General features: G+C 42.1%; 1 protein-coding gene and 2 long non-coding RNA genes across 3 annotated transcripts; 1 reads left to right on the top strand and 2 right to left on the bottom strand.

The window, feature by feature from the left end:
• Window positions 1-5,012: 5,012 nt before the first annotated feature.
• LOC123040642 (uncharacterized) lies at window positions 5,013-7,758 on the bottom strand. The gene is made up of 3 exons (XR_006418219.1): window positions 7,380-7,758; window positions 6,114-6,193; window positions 5,013-5,463 (listed from the first exon to the last, which is right to left on the bottom strand). It is a non-coding gene; the product is annotated as an uncharacterized lncRNA (long non-coding RNA).
• A 2,510-nt stretch (window positions 7,759-10,268) lies between these two features.
• Window positions 10,269-12,769, bottom strand: LOC123043708 (uncharacterized). Its single transcript, XR_006419496.1, has 3 exons — window positions 12,461-12,769; window positions 11,527-11,577; window positions 10,269-10,965 (listed from the first exon to the last, which is right to left on the bottom strand). It is a non-coding gene; the product is annotated as an uncharacterized lncRNA (long non-coding RNA).
• Window positions 12,770-17,542: 4,773 nt separating this feature from the next.
• LOC123043707 (peroxidase 2) lies at window positions 17,543-18,769 on the top strand. Its single transcript, XM_044466242.1, has 3 exons — window positions 17,543-17,743; window positions 17,874-18,065; window positions 18,185-18,769. Exons 1-3 carry the CDS (start codon window positions 17,543-17,545, stop codon window positions 18,767-18,769), a joined length of 978 nt encoding a protein of 325 aa, XP_044322177.1.
• Window positions 18,770-19,338: the final 569 nt, after the last annotated feature.

Below are 19,338 nucleotides of genomic sequence, written 5' to 3'. Positions count from 1 at the left end.
GATGCTATGGTGTATTCTTAAAAAAAGCATCAGTCTTGAGGAGCTTCCAAAAGATTCAGAGGATGTTGTGGATGCCAAATCTTCCAAAGTTGTAACATTTAGACATGTGTTTGATCATCCGATTAGTAACTGCGCCGTTGTTGCAGCGGCGCACCTCCAACCAGTGATCATACACTAGACCCATCTTCAATATTTTCTTCCACATATTTGGTTTTCAAGGTCTTATACTCATCTTCGATATTTTCTTCCACATATTTGGTTTTCAAGGTCTTGAAGAAGCAGACGACGCGGAACTTACCTAAGCCAAGGTTAACCAGCTGGCGCATGTACGGAGTCTCATCAAGCAGGTGGGGGTAATCCCAACTACTCCGACTGTAAAGAAATATAAGTTCGCTGGGAGCTAGGCGATCTTATATTTCTTCTAGAAGGACTACACATCAAATCAGGCGGCAACTCAAAATCCATGGCAGGGATATCAAGAGCACAAGAGAGAGCGAACCAAAGCTTGAGCCCAGGGACATAATCTGTTTTGCCATGGAAGGGCATTGCCCAGCTCCCAACCCGTGACCAGTTGTGGACTTGTGGTTAACCATGTCAAAGGTATAGGTGCCTATGCCCTCTTCACTGGAGGATACGTAGATCACGCCATACCCAATTCAAATGGTAATGGGAAGAGACCAGGGGGTCGCGATGAGTCCATACTCCCCAAGGGCTAATAGCAACTCTAAAGGATCCCCAATAAAGCTTTAGAGGAGGATAGATCCATTTATCCTTCTCTAAAGCACACCTAACCGATCTCTCAAAAGTTTTACAGGAGGAGATTACTTGGTTGGCAAACATAGTAGAAAAAACAATTCGCTCTAGGATCACCCAGGAACAATACGAAGATGCATATAAGGTTTGGATCAATGATCGTCACCGACTCCGGAGAGCAGCTGAAGTAGATGAGTCGGTATAGATTGTACTTCGAGCTCCTCGGACCATTGATGATTATCCCGCAAACCGCCCTCGAAAAATCCCTCAAACGGAAGACTGAAAGCATGACCTCTCTACTTGGTTGCAAGCATATGGTATTCACAATCCGATAGCGCTTTGTCGTCCAGAGATAATCGTCACCAGAGAATTAGAGGAAGGAGATTAGAACCACATCGGGTTTCTAATTATGAGGATTAAAGGAACTATGTCTAGCTCTAATTAGTCAACTAGGGTCAACTAGAACTAGAACTAGACGAACTTGACGAGCATCCAAAACTTGTGTGGATAATAGGGCCAATACCTCAAGTATATATAGTCTAGGAGTAATGCTACATCTACGTAAAAAAGTTACGTGTTCACGTAAAAGGCCACATGGACAATACCGATTGGAGAAGGGGGAGAAAGGGGCCCCACCCACCTGAAAATCATGGAATGAGAGAACTATTTTAGGAAGATTACGTAAACTGTTATGTAGCTTCCCGTAGATGAAGCATTATCGATAGGCTAGATGAGGAAGGAGGGTCAGCCACCAAGGAGGGAAAGACCCTCTCCTTGTGGTGCCGGCCAAGGGGGGAGGAGTTGGACTCCTCCCCCACTCCACCCCCCCCCCCCCAAGGAAAGGGGGCAGCCCGTTGATATTAAATTAAGTGGAAAAGTCCTCTAACAATTCCTAGAGCCTTTAATATCACCAGAAACATTTCCCAGCTATATATATTTATTGGTAATACCCGCTATTGCCCGACAAACATCAAAATCGTTTCAGTGACCCCAAAACGCTTCTGATTCCTCTTGAAACTATTACAAATATTAATGAAATAATTCCACAAATAAATCCTCGATACTCTTGTCCTACTAACATTCAGCAAATCGTCATTACCTTAAGCTTGTGACCCCGTAGTTTTGGTAAATCATAGACATGAACGAAACCCCTTCGTTCAATGACCAATAGCGGAACCGCGGATGTCCATATCGATCCCTATGATTACACGAATGACATTCGAGTGAACCTTTGGTTATCATGTGATGTTCTCTTTTCTTCGATACTTTACAAAACCCGGGATTCATCGGTATCCTCCCGAGTCATACACATGCTCACTATACCGTTGATCTCGTTGCTGGTTTTTTCCTTTCTTGTTAAAATGTTCCGGCATCCCCGTGAAGTAGTCACCTATGTCTTGCCAGATGATGATGATGATGATGGATGCCGTCACACTGAGAGGGCCCTATGAATATCTCTCCATCGTCGGGAAGCAGATCCCACTCTCGAGCAATCCAGTCCCTTGTCAAACTTTCCGATGAACCTGTAAGTTGTCGTTATGATCACGTAGTTACAGATGTAGTTTGAGCAACCCCAAAATCCACCGTACGATAGAAAGTGAAAACAATACTCTCATGGTCTCAGAAACTAAAACACATGTTAACACTCTATGTTATAACAATTGATTTCAGACGATATTATCTCAATGCATAACAAACAAGTTTTGGGTCGATTCAATATGATCGTTCTTCTAACGTCATACTCTCAATGTTGTTTTTAGTACTATTGTTACACTTAACGATATGCTAAGATTTGGGAAACATGATAACCAACAACACTTGAGCCAGTCTTAGAGGTAACACTAGGAACCTATTCTTTTAACATTTATCATTTCACACGTGCATATGAGTTTTCCACTGAAACACATATTTCAGAATCATAGCAGTTACATGAAATATAAACTCTTAATTATGAAAATAGAAATATAATAATACAATAGTATTGCCTCTAGAGCATATTTCCAATAAATTTATCCTCCAGCCGCACCTCAATCCCTAAGTTGCTCTCACGGTATCTTATAAGCGGGCCTATCCAACGCTAGTTCAATTATTGAACATCCCTATTATCGATCGGGTATCTCTCTCTCTCTCTCTCTCTCTCTCTCTCTCTATATATATATATATATATATATATATATATATATATATATATATATATATATATGACAAATTTTCCCTACTACCGGGTGTAGTTACTTCCACTTATGTTTCATACGTTCTAGGTAGTATCTATCACATCGGAGAGTATGTACGCGTAGTATGTAGTATATAAGAATGTTTAGGTAGTATATATACTACTTTTTTGGTAGTATGTATCATATTTTGCGCATACTCTATTTCACGTATAAATATGTACGTATTTCACAAATACAATAAAATTATGAGCTCACTTGCAATTTTATCATACAAATCACTTAGGAGTATCTTAGATATATTATATGAACATACTAAAAATAATAAAGTAGAGTATATACTACCACATGATAGTATATGAGAAACGGGTGTAGCTACACCCGGTAGTAGGATGCATTTTCCCTATATATATATATATATATATATATATATACACACACACACACACTACCATATAGTGGTAATTACCTCTGTTCTCAGCGCCGTCCGATCTCATCTCTGGTGTGGCTATTGATTAACGGGTTGGTTGTGAAAATAGGCTCTTTTTTTCCACTTCGCCCGATAAGAGAAAGCGTCCGTACAGTTCCGACTATCATGCAAGGATATTATTTAATCACCTCACAACAGCAGGCATGCAGGACGTTTCGTGGCATCTCACCATTAGGAGATCAATGGATTCGATAATGGCGCAACTAAATTTTGTTACGGCAGTCGCCAACTCGCCAGCAATTGCAGCCGATTAGGATTAGGAGCATGGATGCATGTCGCAAGGTATTCATCAGGCAAACAAAATCTTCTAGTCTCTTCCTGATTTGTTTCTTATCTAATATGAATTCATCGTTGATCTAGAGCATGGGCATGCACCTATGATGGACTGCCTTTGCACGCAGCTACCTGGTGCAGTTCTTGCATGAGTGTCGCAGCATGATTACGAAGATCCAGATGTGATGATAAGGAACAACGAGCATGGCGACCGCAAGCCGACCAAGTGCGCAGTCACAGGAAGAGACCATCTTCGTACAGTAATTTCTTCTCGGACTGTATGCCGGTGTCATGGCGTCACCACTGTGGAGCCGTCGCCACGGCCGGCCGGCCGCTCCTATGTGATTGGTGGCTTCCTACGATGATGTATGGAACTACTATTATACTAAACATACCGCATGCTCAACCAGCCGCTGTCAACATGCGCTCTCCACCACGGCCGCCACTGCCGCCGTTGAAGAGCTCACCACTGCCTGCTACATCGACCCTATATGATCTTGGACGTGTCCACCCCAGCTATCATCACGTCTAGCACTACACGAGTCCCAATCCAATTCTCTAGTTACATATCAGTATACACACGTGCATGAAAAAGCATCATCACAAAGTCCAAGAAAGCCATGTGTTAAAGTTTTGTTCCCATGTTGTCTCTTCTAGCCGACTGATGTTCTAGCTAGTAGTTACAGTTGCTTGAAGATGTAGTATCTTGGCAGATTTTTCATTTTTGCAATCTTGTACTTGTACGTGAAAACAGAATAGAACAAACACATGCATACTCTAGTATATTTGGTCAGTATCAAGATGTACTTACTTCTTTTTATTGAGATACTCCTCTTAGCATATCTATTTTTTGTAGGAAGATACTCTTTATTTTGGAAAATATACTCCTTATTTGGACATACTCCATACTTTATACTCCTTTTTAGAGATACTCCATACTAAATACCCAGTACATACTCTACAAAGTACATATATATTCCTATAAAATAGTAGTATATTATATACTCCATTCTACAAAGTACATATTCCTATAGAATAGTAGTATATTATATACTCCATTCTTTCATTGAAATAATAGTATATTGTATACTTAATACTCTGATTACATGTCCTAGATTAGTGAAATATTCTATACTTCATACTTTCTTAGAAGGAATATACTCCATACTTTCTTAACAAGATACAACATACTACATACTCCATACTTTCTTGAAAGGAAAATACTTCATACGTTCTTAACAGAATATATACAACATACTACACTCCATATTTTCCTAAACTAAAAATAATCCATACTTTCGTAACATAATACAACATACTGCATATGCATTAATTTCATAAAAAATACTCCATTCTATATACTCCTTTGAGCGTTCACTCTCTTTAAAAATTACTCCATTCTATATACTCCCACTTTGAATGTACACAAAGTAAGAATGACAATATCACTATATAATTAATCCTTGCCGGCGGCATATATGGCCATACTCTTTTATTTTTATTTTTGTGGAAAATACTCTCTTTTATGATATACTCCAATATTGTATTGCTACAAATACAGTCCACTATAAATACTCTATTTAATTCCTCGTACTAAAGATTTTCCTTCCTTCAGGAATAATAGGCGCCACGTCCACACCACTACAACAAAAACAACCGATAGACACGCCCAATTTCATACCTAGCGACGTGTTATTTCATCTCTAGCCAACTATAGAGCCGCTTTAGTAAAGCGTCCATGTAGCTTGGTGCATTGCTGTTTTGAGCATGAGCATTCTGCAATTAAATAGGAATACATGTGAAGGGAGACACATGATCAACTATAATAAACAATGATAGTTTTGAAGAGTTCTGATACATGCAGTAAGTGAGCCTTATTCTACACGTACTTTCTGTCTGCACACTTTGCTATCAAATTAGATTAAGGTCTTATTAAAAAAATATTTATTGTGAAAACTAAGCATGAATGCAGCATGCAAACAAATGAAGTTCACGTCATGTAAATTTATACACTAAAAAGAGAGTTCACCTAATATTCAAGGGACAGGTGTTCCTCAACATCTATGCAAGGTTTCCACCAAAAAGAACATGTATGCAAGGTTGGTGTTTTATTAGTACTCATGTATCAATTCAAAAGTGATTAATTAGTTTCTTTGAATACGAGATCTCTTGGAGCAGCAATGATATGTGTGTGACTTAACTTTTGGTTCCATCGGGAAAAATCATGTTACTGTTGTATGCAATACAATTTTTTAGTACTTGGTTGAATCTGACATATGATCTGCTATTGGTGTCATGACAGTATTTGAAACATGCTTGTCAAAATGGGATTAGTGTTTCATAATGTCATTTACCTTGCACTTACATACAAAATTAGACAACCTCTTGTACAATCATTGTCATTTAGATATGTAGCATATGTTTACCTTCTTAGGGACTTGGTGAGTCATAAACTTGGTTCAGGACCACCTTGTTGCACTGGAAGATTATTTTCAGCATGGGCATTCTGCAATTTAATAGGAAAAGATGTCATCATCATCATTGATAAAAAGCTGGACAAGTGCTTGCACGTAGGTTAAGATTACTTGGAGGGTATATATGAACCCAAACAGGTTATAGTTGCAAACCAAAAGGTTAACATTTCACAAATTTTTTACTTGATGATAAGATAGCTTTCCAATATTTGACTACTATAAGGGTTCAACCAATCCCAAAATTACTGGCAGGAGATAATTGATAACCGAGTACAGGTTAGTTGACACACCTTAGTGATCACACGTTCATGTGTGTTACTAGTTACTCTGCTCCTCTGGCGGAGCGGGACAAAAATAAAAGGGGGGGGGGGGGGCGGGGACTTCATGTTAGAGCACACAATATGCATGAAAGGAGGTAATTAGAGATGACCAATTGACCATGTCATCAGTTAACAAATTGACCATGCCGATAAACACAATATAAGGAAAATATGTCATTTTTCACACAGTGACACAAAAGAATCAGATATGACAAGTTCGCACAAATCTGGGCATTGTGGTTAGTAAATTTTGGTGCTGCAACAAAAAAGACCACCCCTAATGACTGGGGAAAATTTCAGTCAACCAACTTGGACACACTGAACATATACCTAACCAAAACAAGGGTCCATGGCGAGTGTGCTATGAAGTCGGGTTCGGCTTGCACTGCCAGCATGAGTGAGATGTGTGCGGGCGGTGTGGCTTCAAACACAGAGAAGCCATAGGCGCCTGCGCGGCTCGCCGGTGTGGGGTGACTAGGACGCTGAGCTGCGGGCATGCCACATACATCCACTCCAATCGCCGGTTGTGAGCAGAGATGGAGGTCTGCAATTCAGAAATTAGGATAAGCTATCAGGTCATCGACGGCCGACGCCCAGCACTGACGGGGTCCTCTGCGAGGCAGACAACTTCATGGACGAGGCGACTTTTCTTTCTGAAATCGCTCTATCTGACGGTGGAATGGACCTAATCGACGATAATACACATGCGACCCTCCGCCAGTGCTCTGCTCCTACCATGGAGCAGAGCTCCTGCGGCTTGCAACCAGATAGCAAAACCTTTACACCGATTAAGCCACAAGAAATCAAATTACACCATCAGATTGGGATCGATGAATTTGAGCAATTTTTGGACCAATACATGAGAGACCACAACACAATGTTCAGGAGCAATACGAACCTGGGGCGCAGCTACCCTAGGCAGGATGGCTGTACTTCTGTGCTTGCTCTGCTTAATCCACCTGTAGGTTGAAGTCAAAGTTGCTCGTTGCAGCAGATGATTCCTTCGACCTACCCGCCGAATCGACGCCGTTGTCCCCATCGCACACTCCGGCCGGTCGACTCCGTCGTCCCCCAACCTCCACGACCTCCAATCGCCCGCCCGCCTGCTGAATCTCCGTCAACCCGCCCACTAGGCCAATCGACTGCGATGCACATCAGCGACCAGTGGATTGGAGGGATCCCATCAGATTGATTAGGGTGGATTTGGAGGTTGAAGAGGATAAGTGGAGAGATGGCGGCGTGGTTGAGGAGAAGTGGAGAGAGGGCGGCGTGGCGAAGTATACATTACGGGGGGATTTTTTCTCAATAATAATAGCGCTGGCGCGCTATATCTTTGGCGGCAAATGGAAAACAGGAGCGCCAAATGTTAAAAAAATTACCTCCCAATAAAATGTGGGAAACTTAATTTGGAAAAAGCATATTTATTTATGTTATATACACAACCAAACAGAACAGGGCCATTCGTCGCTTGATCTATTATTAATTTCTGCATAAATTATGAAATGATTTTTCCTAAAAAATTAAAATTCCATTGTATCATTTTGTGCAATGTGATTCTTGTGTATAAAGGCATCTCCAGCACTGACCCCTAAACAAACATTGTACTTGTCCGCGGAGATACGGTTGTCAGTCATCCGCGCACACATGTGGCTGTCCTGACCTGCCGCACCCCAATGGTCGTCCGTGTCATCGTTGTCGTTGGAGTAGCCCTTCCAGCAATGACAGGGCGGGGAGGTGGGGAGGGGGGATGGGCAGTCATGTCCGGCCGCCGTCTGGTGCTCGCAGAGGAGCCGCTCCACTTCTGCCGCCAGGGTGGTGAGCGAACACTCGTGGGCACATGCCTCCACGAGGTCGGGCTCCGCACAGAACTAGGTTGGTGCCTCGTCGGACATGGCAAACGCGGAGCGACGCCCCCAACGATTTGCCGCTCCCGCCTACATGGTCGCCCTCTTCTTGGTTAACACTCGCAACGGCCATTGAGGTAGTGGAGGAGGCGACTGCATGCCTTTGCGATCGCAGTCAACGCCTCCTCCTTGACGGCCGTGATGTGCCAATCGTGGCGGCTTTGTGGATCGACTGTAACATTGTGTGGGGGATTGCTGCTCTGCCTTGACGCGGCAAAGAAACAGCGATGACGGCTCTTGCTTAATGCACTCGATAGCGCGACGACAAGGGCGGCTCCTCCTTCACGTGTGCTGGTGGTGGCGCCGGACCATGACCCCAGAGTGACCACTCCATCATCAGCTCCATCTAACGGGCGTACTCAGCGTCCGTGATGCAGTGTGCTGTGAACAGCGTTGTAACCGCACTTAAATAGGCACAACCAGACCAAGTGAAGGAGCGGGAAGCCATGTGAAGTCGGCTTCAATGTGGCGCATCGGCTGGAGTAGGCTTCTCAGGCGGCGCCTGGTTTGCGATCGATTTGTGGGGAAGCGGATAAATGGATTGTCTACCGATGGAAGGTGTACCGTGTTGGATGGCGAATTGCATCAGAATCGTTCACTCTAGACAGGTGTGGGCGATTTAGGTTCGGCCTTGGAGATGCCCTGATATGTGCAATGGGAGGGGTTCAGGCCATATTGCCAATGAGGTGGAGCGGGGCGACACAAAGAGCTAGCTGAAAATGGGAATCAATAAGGTGTCCCTGACCGCATGGTCGCCCTCGACTCACACACGTACATGCCTTCATATGACCATCCAATCACCCTCCTTCCACTAAAACTCTAACAAGTCGGTTTGATTTACAACCATCATCTTCAAAACCGGTCGCAGTGCACCCTCAGTTTACCACATGGTTTGAAAGATAACAGTTGACTCAATTTTGGGCTGGTCAACCGGTTTTGACTGAGTCAAATCTGACTAGGCAGCCAACTCAGCAGCACACGCACACATAATTGTTATTTCAATTTAGTTTTTTAATATTTTTGGTAAGAACGATTGAAATTTTCTAGAATGCTAGTCATCATATGGTTGTCCTTGTGTCGAAATTCCAAAAGTATTTGGAAACTCTTTTCGGTTCAATTTTTTGGTCAAATAGGGGCTGAATTGGTTTTCAATTTAATTTTTTATTCGCTTTGGACAAAACAATTGAAATTTTCCCATAATACTACTCATCATATGGTTGTCCTTGTGTCAAAATTTCATAATTTTATGTTCACTTTTTTTTGGGTTCATCTCTTGGCCAAACAGGGGCTGAATTGGTTTTTCAATTATATCTTTCAATCGGTTCGGCAAGAACGATTGAAAATTCCCCAGAATACTGATCATCATATGGTTGTCCTTGTGTAAAAATTTCATAATTTTCTGGACACTTTGTTTTTTGGTTCAAATTCTAGTCCAAATTTTGGCTGAAAATGAAGAATGACTGATTCTCTCAAACGGTGACTCCAAATTTGATGAAAATTTCACAGAATACTAGTAATCATATGGTTGTCCTTGTGTCAAAATTTCATCAAATCCTGGACACTATTCTTTTGTTCAAAATTTGGCAGCTGGATCAACAACAAAGAACATCTTTGATTATGTGCATGTCGATCACCATTGACTTTCCTTCTACACATACCTTTAAGTCATAATGCTATGTACAACAGCCGAGAAACAATATGGACAATGATACACTCACCACAAAAATGAACAGAAGGAAACTTAACGCTGAACACATAAGACGGTGTAGGCATGCTAAACATGGACTAAGCCATATTTTCCAGCAAGACAAGGACCATGGCAGCATGAACTTCAAGATAAGTCCAGCTACCATCATCACAGACGGTGAGATTACTGTTGGAGATAGATTCTTGGAAACAGCCATTCCTAACTTCCACTAGATTCTTGGAAACAACATGCAAAGCATAAAAAATAATGTAACCTTGTCTAGTGTCTTGCACAATTCACAACCAAGTACACTTGGGTTGTGCCCTGAAGTAGTACGAAAAAAAGACAGCAACCATAAACTTTATAAATCATTCTGACAGTGTGCTCCTAAACTACTACTAAAACCATAACTAAAATTGCATCTGCATGCAAAGAACCACACCAGCAAAGAGCTTCCACCAATAGTTCAGCCTGAATTGTTCTGAATGCTGAATTTCCTGCTGGCCGCCTGCGAAGAACCAAAAGCACAATGCTCTAATCTGTTTCATCTGATGATTCTTCATCACCCATGTCAAAAAGGTCACGAGGCCTGACTTTCACTACTACATTCCATAATTCAGCTTTTGGATCTTGAACATAGAAAACCTGCTGCACTTGGGAAGAAAATACAAAAGGATCATCCTCTAACTGATCTCCTGTGTGTATTTCCCGAGACTTGTTCACAAGAATGAACCCAAACTCATCCTCTAGCTTTATTTCGGCAATTTACACAAGGACAGATAATTCTATCACCAGCTGGAACATCATGGAATGCAAAAGACAGAAATTGCCCGACACCATCTTTGTAAGCAACACTAGTTCTTGGTTGACTCATCCAACCTCGATCCATCGCCCTTTGATATGTCAAAGTAATGAAAGAAAAAAACATGTCAGCGTATAATTTTACATGTGTTATTTAAGAGATGAAAGTTGGCTTAAATCTTTTTGCAAGAAAAGCATGGAATGCATACATGTTGCAATTGAAAGATTTGATCCTACCATATTTCATTAACCTTGCATTCAAAAACTTAAAAGGAAAGGTGGCATTGATAGGTTTTAACTAGCATGCAAAGACGCCACTCAGTTCAATACAATTGCACATGCTGCCATCTTTCTCCTCCTAATACCAACTCCGGCTACATCGAAAGGAAACACACACACACACGACATGAACAAACAAAAATATAAAACAAGACACATGAATGATATTATGTATGCAGGGCCTTTAATTATCTAGAAAAACTTTTTCTTTCCAATCGCTGTAGGGACTTCTTTCCTTCTGCAAAAGTACTAATATTGTTGACTATGTAAGTATCTAAACTGAGCATAAAAACCATATAATATGGTACTTTCTTTTACTCTGTCTTTCATTCGTAGAGAGGGAAATGTTTGTGCACATCTGTGTGCAAAGCTACCTCCTCATACTGAAGAGTGCGGCGTTTGGATACTCCAGTTCAGCTAGCCACCTGTATTCAAATTGATTGCTGTCGTCAATCTGAGTAATAGAAGCTAGCTCTACTGATTGTCAAAAACGGTACTTGTTTGAACTTCTATATTATGTTTTGGCCCTTAAAAGTTTCATGATTCAGTTTAGAGGAGATAAGCAGTTCAGATCAGAGGAGATGAAAAGCTCGGTGCTTTGTGTGTTATATTTGGTTCAGTTCAAACTAGATCAGTGGTCAAATTTCATTCTTAGATTAGTAATTTTGTTGGTAGTCATTTCTTGTGGAGTTGATTCCCTAGGGCCATAAACTAACTGGTTGTGCTCAGGCTTGGATAAGTTGACACGAGCACGACTTCTTCAATTCTACACTCCATGGTTCAGAGAACGACAATCCTGAATGGGCTAGCTGTACCAAAATGAAGACTGAGCATACACCGAATTCTCTCTAGCCTTCAAAATATTCAATAAACATCAATCTGTAGCAATTCACAGGCGTACTTGCTAGTTACATACTACAGACTAACCTTATCCTTTTTCCTTTTTTATATTAATTCCAAATTTAAGCTTTCTCAGTATGATAATTCTAATGACAAGTTTGTTTAATTATCTATCTACAAGCAAAACTCGGGTGGTGGAAGTACAAATTGCAATTTGGACTAAATAAAGAATCTGATAAGACATCGTTGAACAAGAAACAGTGAACACATGTGATTATCTAATACCAGATTGAAAGTTAAGACTAATTTAACACCCTAACACATCAACAAAAATATTAACCATTGACTGCTGCATTATACCATTAGTGTCAGATGCAGACATGAACATCGACTATAGGCTGTCCTGATTTTCGAACTTTTATGGTGGTTTCTGAAATTAAACAAGGGAATCGATTGATTACCACTTACTCGGCTATGTGTTAGACGAGAAGCTACCGGCGACGTTGCTGAAATTACTGAACCCGACGCATGTACAACATTGCCGACGGTGGCGCCCCTGATCCCTTCTCCTTGCCCTGATGCAACAGGGTACGAGAGGCTGTCAGCTCGTACGACTAAGTTGCAACGGAGTGGGGCAATAGATTAAGCCCCGCTGCGGTGGAGATTTGCGGCGGGGAAGGGGAGCTAGGCTGCTCACAGATGCAGGAGGTGCTGGCACGGCGGCGCCATAGTCGGAGGAATGGCAGCCCGCCGCGGTGGAGATTGGCGGGGGGGGGGGGGGGGACTAGGCGGCGCAGAGGTGCAGGATGAGCCGGCCCGGCGGCGGCACAGATGGGCAGCGTCGTGGCGGCGGATAAGGTGAAGGTGGGAGGTGCGCGCTCTCACGTTGATGTGCCTTTGATCATAAGCCCCCTGTGTGTCGCTGACATGTGGGACCGGACCCCACATGTCAGTGACATAAAGGGGGGCTTATGATCAAAGGCGCACGAACCGGGGGTTATCATCAATTATTCCGTTGTGGGCATAGACCGGCAGGTACTTTTCATTTTCTGCCCATTTATTTACTTAGTTCTATTATATATTTTTCATTGAGGTTTTATTATATTATTACCCTTTTTATCCTGAGACGTTCTAAGACGTCTCAAAAGTCGTCTCTGCCTATTTACACATGTAAAAAATAATAAATGTGATATACCAAAAAAGTAAAATTTATGACGTTATATATATCGTCCCAAGAAACGCGTCTACATACTATGTGCTTCATAGTACAGGGACGAATATAAAAGCGTGTCTACTGACATGTTTTGTTGTAGTGCACATGCTTATCCAATAAACAATGTGATCCAAGTACGTTGCCTAGAATTGAGGAAGTAGTTCAACAACTTGCCGGATTATTTAATAATTAAACTAAATTAGTTGCTCTTATTGGATTGCATAGAACCCGTTAACCGCATCCATCTATCCAGTTGGCTTGGTGCTACGTAGAGTGTGGACACGTGGAGGTTAGCTAGCTAGCATGTATATATAAGACTAGGAAACACGGTCATCAACAAATACATATGTAGTCTATGTTTGTGTCCGGTCGTATACATTTTGTGAACGAACATGGATCTATTTGAAATAATAATTGTATACATGCTAGCTGAATTGGACTAGTGAATCACAATTCGTTGATCAATCTTATAATATTACTGATTGCGCAAATCTTGGAGATAAAAAAACTAAAAACTTTATTATGGTTTATAAGGCGTAATTCTAACAGTGATCGCACTAACTAGGTATGGCACTCCATTTGACGCTCATATTTATGCTGAGGGACCGCATTAATCCTGGTACTGGGTCAATCATATACGGCCATGTGCATTGCAAAAGAAATTATGTATAGCCAATTAGCCATCGATGCCCTTGGCAGTTAGAAAACAAAAAATATATTTTCATCCACCGTTTGCTCATAGAATCATCTCTTAATTATCTACATTCAGAGGTTGGGTAATCGTAGAGAGCATTGGATACACCGAATGTTGAATTGCGCTTATGCATGTTAGTACATCCTATTATATATAGAACTTAATCATCTAAGACGCTGAAGCAACCATGAATACTCCACGCTTGATAATTATGTGTTGTACTACTCCCTTCAAGATCATTTTGCAATGTTCAACTGCTGGTTAATTTCAATTCATGATACATCCTTCCACGAGCACTCAACCCACAGAAATACAACATCATGACACCAAAAAAGAAAACAGAAAGGACAACGAGCGACCGCTCCAGCACCCCCCTAATGCGACCCATCGTTCTGCCCCCCCCCCCCCCCCCCCGGTTCTTTGCCAACCACCTAATCCCCCACTCTTCTCTTCCTCTACACCCCTTGCCCCCTTCCATGCCTTCCTCCTATATAGATAAAGAGCAGAACTCAAGATGAGGGTCAAGGAAAAGAACAAAGAACTGATTTCTGGAGGAAAAAAAAAGAAAAAGGAAAATTTATGTATGGACACAGTAAAAAAATGTAAGGCAGCAATCAAAATACCTCCTGAACAAGATCAAGTTGCCACATGAAGAAAAGGGGATTTTCTAAGGCATGTTAGTAGTGGTAGACACAACGGGATTTTCACATGGGTACTTGTTGAAAGTTGCCATGGCAGTATGTGTGAAAATGTCATGTGAACATACATCTAGTAGTTGCCAGACACTATCTTAGAGATTCATCTGTTATGTAGTACCGATTAAGTTGCAACGGCCAAAGGCATCTTTAAATTTTCCATGGAATTTATACATCTGAAGTAGAACTAAAGTTGCCATGGCAAAAAAACAAACTTTTCCATGTCTAAAGATGTATTGCAAATTAAGTTGCCATGGCAAAAAACATTAAGTTTGCCATGTCATGTTCATAGCTATAATACAAAACAGAATTTCCACATGTCGTAGACAGTAATTTTTGTCATGCTATATGCGATTCCATGGTGTGTATAAAATAAAAATAATTGCTATGGTGTACATAAATAATTGTCATGGTTCAGTACAGTACAAAAGAAAAAGAACATGCATAGTAAATTGCCATGCACAGTAAAATGCATGTTAGTGTGATATAAAGGTTGCAATCCTTTTGATGATAAATCCACCACCATATATAAAATAAAATTGCCACAAATATATCAGAGTCATACATACAACAGAACACACAGGAAAAGTTTCCATGTGGAATTTAGAAAAAAATGGTGTAAAGTTTGCCATGTGCCAATTAAGAAAACACTAAACATTGCCATGTGAACATAACATAAATTGAAGATTTTTGTCGTTACTTGCGATGTGACAAGTTCAGAACTTTATCCTAGAAAATGCCATGTGCATAGTCGAATCTACTTCTATGTAATACAAATTTTGGTATGCTATATGAAGAAAAAAGAAGTTGCCATGTTATGTCAAATAAATTTGCCATAGTGTATTTAATCAGTTTTCCATAAACACATGACAAATTTGGCATGGTACATAAAAGTTTTTGTTTTCCCGAATCAATGCAACATGTGAGAAAATAGTAGAAAAATATACATTGCAAATTTTGGAAATTTTATTCTTGAAAAAGCATGGTAAATCAAGATTTGTAATCTTCAGATGGAATATTTAGAAAACTTTAAACTGATCACATGGCAATTTACAAAAATGTGGTGTCTAAAGTTTCAAAAAAAATGTGGTGTCTAAAATCATTGCAACTTTATAAGAAAAAAATTGTAATTGTCAGAAGCCACTCAACGCGCCCGTGTGGCATTCTTTTTGCCAAGTTAGCTCTGACGGCCCGTCCATCTATCATAAACATGCTTAAAACGGCCTAAGTTGACGATCAGTGGGTTTTACAGAAATTAACTATAGACATGATTTATTTTTTTTGCAATGAAATCGTAGTCAGGTGGCTTTCTGCAAACCTAGCTCCCAATATAATGGTTTTGTGCAATTAACTTCCTATTGCTTATGGATCAGGGGAAGGAGTGGCCGTAACGCGGCCCTCGGCTCGTAGAGGGCCAGCACATGCACCCCGTGTTGAGTGGTTTGCCGGTCGGAGTCGAGATGAGCGCTGGGTGAATCGGAACGGGATTGGGAGAGATGAGTGGGGTCAAGACGGAGAGGAAATGAGAGAAACTGCGAGGCCACGGTTGCTTCGAGAAGACGATAGATATGGAGAGAAGCCCACCGAGCAGCTGCAGCGTTCGCGCAAGGACGGTTCAGAGCGAACAGTTTCAAATTGCTGACCAAGACGACTACAGCCAGCCAGCCTACGTACGCCATGATTAATTAGTGCGCCTTATCCAACTGTCCAAACCGTGATCACGCCAAAACAGCTTAGAACTGCGTCAGTTGAGTTCTATAGCATTTGGTAAGAAAAAGAGATGAAGAGCAGCAACCATCATCGAACAGCTATCAGATGGATGGCCACTTGGGCATCACAATAGTCGCCGTTGGCTCAGAACCCTAGGAATGTCAAAGGTTTCCAGCCTGCTTGTCCAGCTACTAGCAGTACGCGTACACCCGTTCACGATGGTTGGTACATTAATTATGCAACACTTTGACAAATATTATAGAGAAATCCTTTTTTCCGGGATTAATATAGAGAAGTTGACTTGGGACAAAGCTAGCTATACCTTAAAATAACGTAGAATGGAGGAAGTATTTTTTTTTGGCTGTCAGCCTCCATGGAGGCCGATTTTTTGAAAAATTGAAAAACTGAAAATTTCGGTTTCAAAGAAAATCTGAAAACAATTGTACAAGTAAACAAGATTGTGAGGCGTATGTGTGTAAAATTTCATGATGAAATACGTTGAAATGCGACCTGTATAGAAAAGACAAATTCATGGTCAGGGAGGATGAATAATATAAGGCGTTAAAAAGCCCCAGATTTGTCTTTTTTGCACAGCCCTCATTTGAACGTATTTTGTCCTGAAAATTTACACACTTGCGCACTATGCCTCCATCTATCTCTGTATTTTTTTTAGAATTTTTTGAAATGTAAAAATATGAATTTTCATGAATTTTGCATTTGGAGGCCTCCATAAGGAGCTCAGCCTCCAAAAGCAATTTCCGCTTTTGAGCATTCGAAAGAAAAAGACTACGTAGGTTTTGAATTTCGTTGACTTCAATGCACTACTTGGATGATACATCCGCGCATGATTTAGCAAAACATGTACATGGCTACTTGCTAATTAATATCCTAGTCAATTCCCTGCAAAATGATTCTGCAACTCACCCGCAAAAAAATAAAAATGATTCTGCAACTGCTGGTTAATTTTACTCTATGCATGATACATGCGTTCACGATGTAACTCCGCGATGCACTCGGCGAGTTGCAGCAATACGACAATCCAGAAAAGAGGGGACCGCGCTAGCAGATGGAAGGCCAGTTGTCCAACACAATATTCGCCGGTTAGCCAACACAGTACCCCAAAACCCAGGAGTGGCCAAGCCTGCGAGAGGCTATATATATCTTCATGGAATGCAGGGCATGCGACATCCGAATCCATCACAAAAGTTCATCTGCTATAGGTAGTACAGGTAGTTGTCATGGCGTCTTCATGTCTATCAGTCGTGTTACTCCTGTGCCTGGCCGCGGCAGTGTCGGCGCAGCTGTCGCCGACGTTCTACGATTCGTCGTGCCCCGGGGCGCTTTCCACCATCAAGAACGCCGTGGATGCCGCCGTGGGCAGCAACCCCCGCATGGGCGCGTCTCTGCTTAGGCTGCACTTCCACGACTGCTTTGTCCAAGCAAGTTTTTCACATACCACTTCTATTGTCTGGCTGACCCTGTTTTTGTTTCGGTTTTGTTCATTTGCTAAACATTAGTGCCAGTGGTTAACCGTGCATATATAAATGTTGCATCGCTACGTACACGCAGGGCTGTGACGCGTCCGTTCTGCTGTCTGGCAACGAGCAGAACGCAGGCGGGAACGCGGGATCGCTGCTTGGCTTGGACCTCATCCAGAAAATCAAGGACTTGGTGGAAGCCGCGTGCGACAACAACAAGCGCACCGTCTTCGTCTCCTGCGCCGACATCCTCGCCGTCGCCGCCCGCGACTCCGTCGTCGCGGTACAAAGCCACCACCTTAATTTGCTCGCATGGCGAAGCCCTAGGTAGACCTGTCAGTTTGCGCATGTCCATGGAAAAATAATAAATCGATTTTATTTTCCTGGTGCATATATATACAGTTGGGAGGGCCGTCGTGGACTGTTCAGCTGGGGAGGAGGGACTCCACCACGGCTAGCGTGACACTGGCCAACAATGACCTGCCTCCGCCGTCCTTGGACGTCGCCGGCCTCAACACCAGATTCGCCGCCAAGGGGTTCAGCTCGATCGATATGGTCGCCCTCTCTGGTGCGCACACGGTTGGGCGGGCGCAGTGCAAGAACTTCAGGAACAGGCTCTACAACGAGGCCAACATTGATCCGGACTACGCCGCGAAGCTCAAGGCCAACTGCCCCCAGCCAACTGGCTCCGGCGACAGCAACCTGGCACAGCTGGACGACACGCCGACACCCGTGAACGCGGACTCGTTCGACAACGGCTACTTCGTCAACCTCCAGCTCAACAAGGGGCTCCTGCACTCCGACCAGGTGCTCTACACCGCTGGCGCCGGTGGTGCCACCGAGAACATCGTCGACAGCTTCGCGGCTAACCCAGAGACGTTCAGGAACGCCTTCGCCTCGGCCATGGTGAAGATGGGGAACCTCAGCCCGTTGACTGGCTCCCAGGGAATGGTCAGGCGCACCTGCTCCAGCACCAAGGCGAACTAAGAATCGCCCTTTGCACCCAAATGATACCGTGAACCATGTCTTTTTCTTCTTTTTAATTAGCACAGTGGCCCTCTATTGCGAGGACATCAATATTTTACACTTCCAAAGTTGTTTATTATTTATTTGTTGTTGACATTGATAAATTCTCATAGATGTAGCATTGATAGTTATTTTGTATATGAATATATAATTATGTTGGTACTAAATGTAAAAATAGTTTTTATGAAATCTGATGAGATTGGTTCATTTTTAGAATAATATGTTTACATAGTCAGGCATGTAGTTGTATGCTCTTTAGTATAGTAGGTCAACAACTTTATGCAGTTAACCTTTTCGTCAATGGCTATATGGCGTAATCCAATTACATTCCTATTTGGTCTTCCCACCTAGTTCTTGCTTGTATTTTGTTTTCTGAAACATGGTTTGCTTGTATATAAAATTGGATTCATCCTTTTATTTGGACAGTGCTAACTTCCAGTCGACCGGAAGTTAAGCAACGGATCAGCACGATTCATCTACCGGGTGTTAATTCCTTTTTTTAATACGAAAACAAACACATTCGTCTAATC

The sequence above is a fragment of the Triticum aestivum genome, chromosome 2B, assembly GCF_018294505.1.
Source record: "Triticum aestivum cultivar Chinese Spring chromosome 2B, IWGSC CS RefSeq v2.1, whole genome shotgun sequence".
NCBI classification, from domain to species: Eukaryota; Viridiplantae; Streptophyta; class Magnoliopsida; order Poales; family Poaceae; genus Triticum; species Triticum aestivum.
The sequence above is the reverse complement of the archived record's forward strand: the minus strand, read 5'-3'. Positions and strand labels throughout refer to the sequence as shown.

What these genes read in the sequence shown, in the direction of transcription:
- LOC123043707 (XM_044466242.1), top strand. Translation starts at nt 17,543, where the DNA reads ATGGCGTCTTCATGTCTATCAGTCGTGTTACTCCTGTGCCTGGCCGCG. An exon ending in TCCACGACTGCTTTGTCCAA is followed by an intron (nt 17,744 to 17,873) that starts GCAAGTTTTTCA and finishes ACGTACACGCAG; the next exon opens with GGCTGTGACGCGTCCGTTCT. An exon ending in CCCGCGACTCCGTCGTCGCG is followed by an intron (nt 18,066 to 18,184) that starts GTACAAAGCCAC and finishes ATATATATACAG; the next exon opens with TTGGGAGGGCCGTCGTGGAC.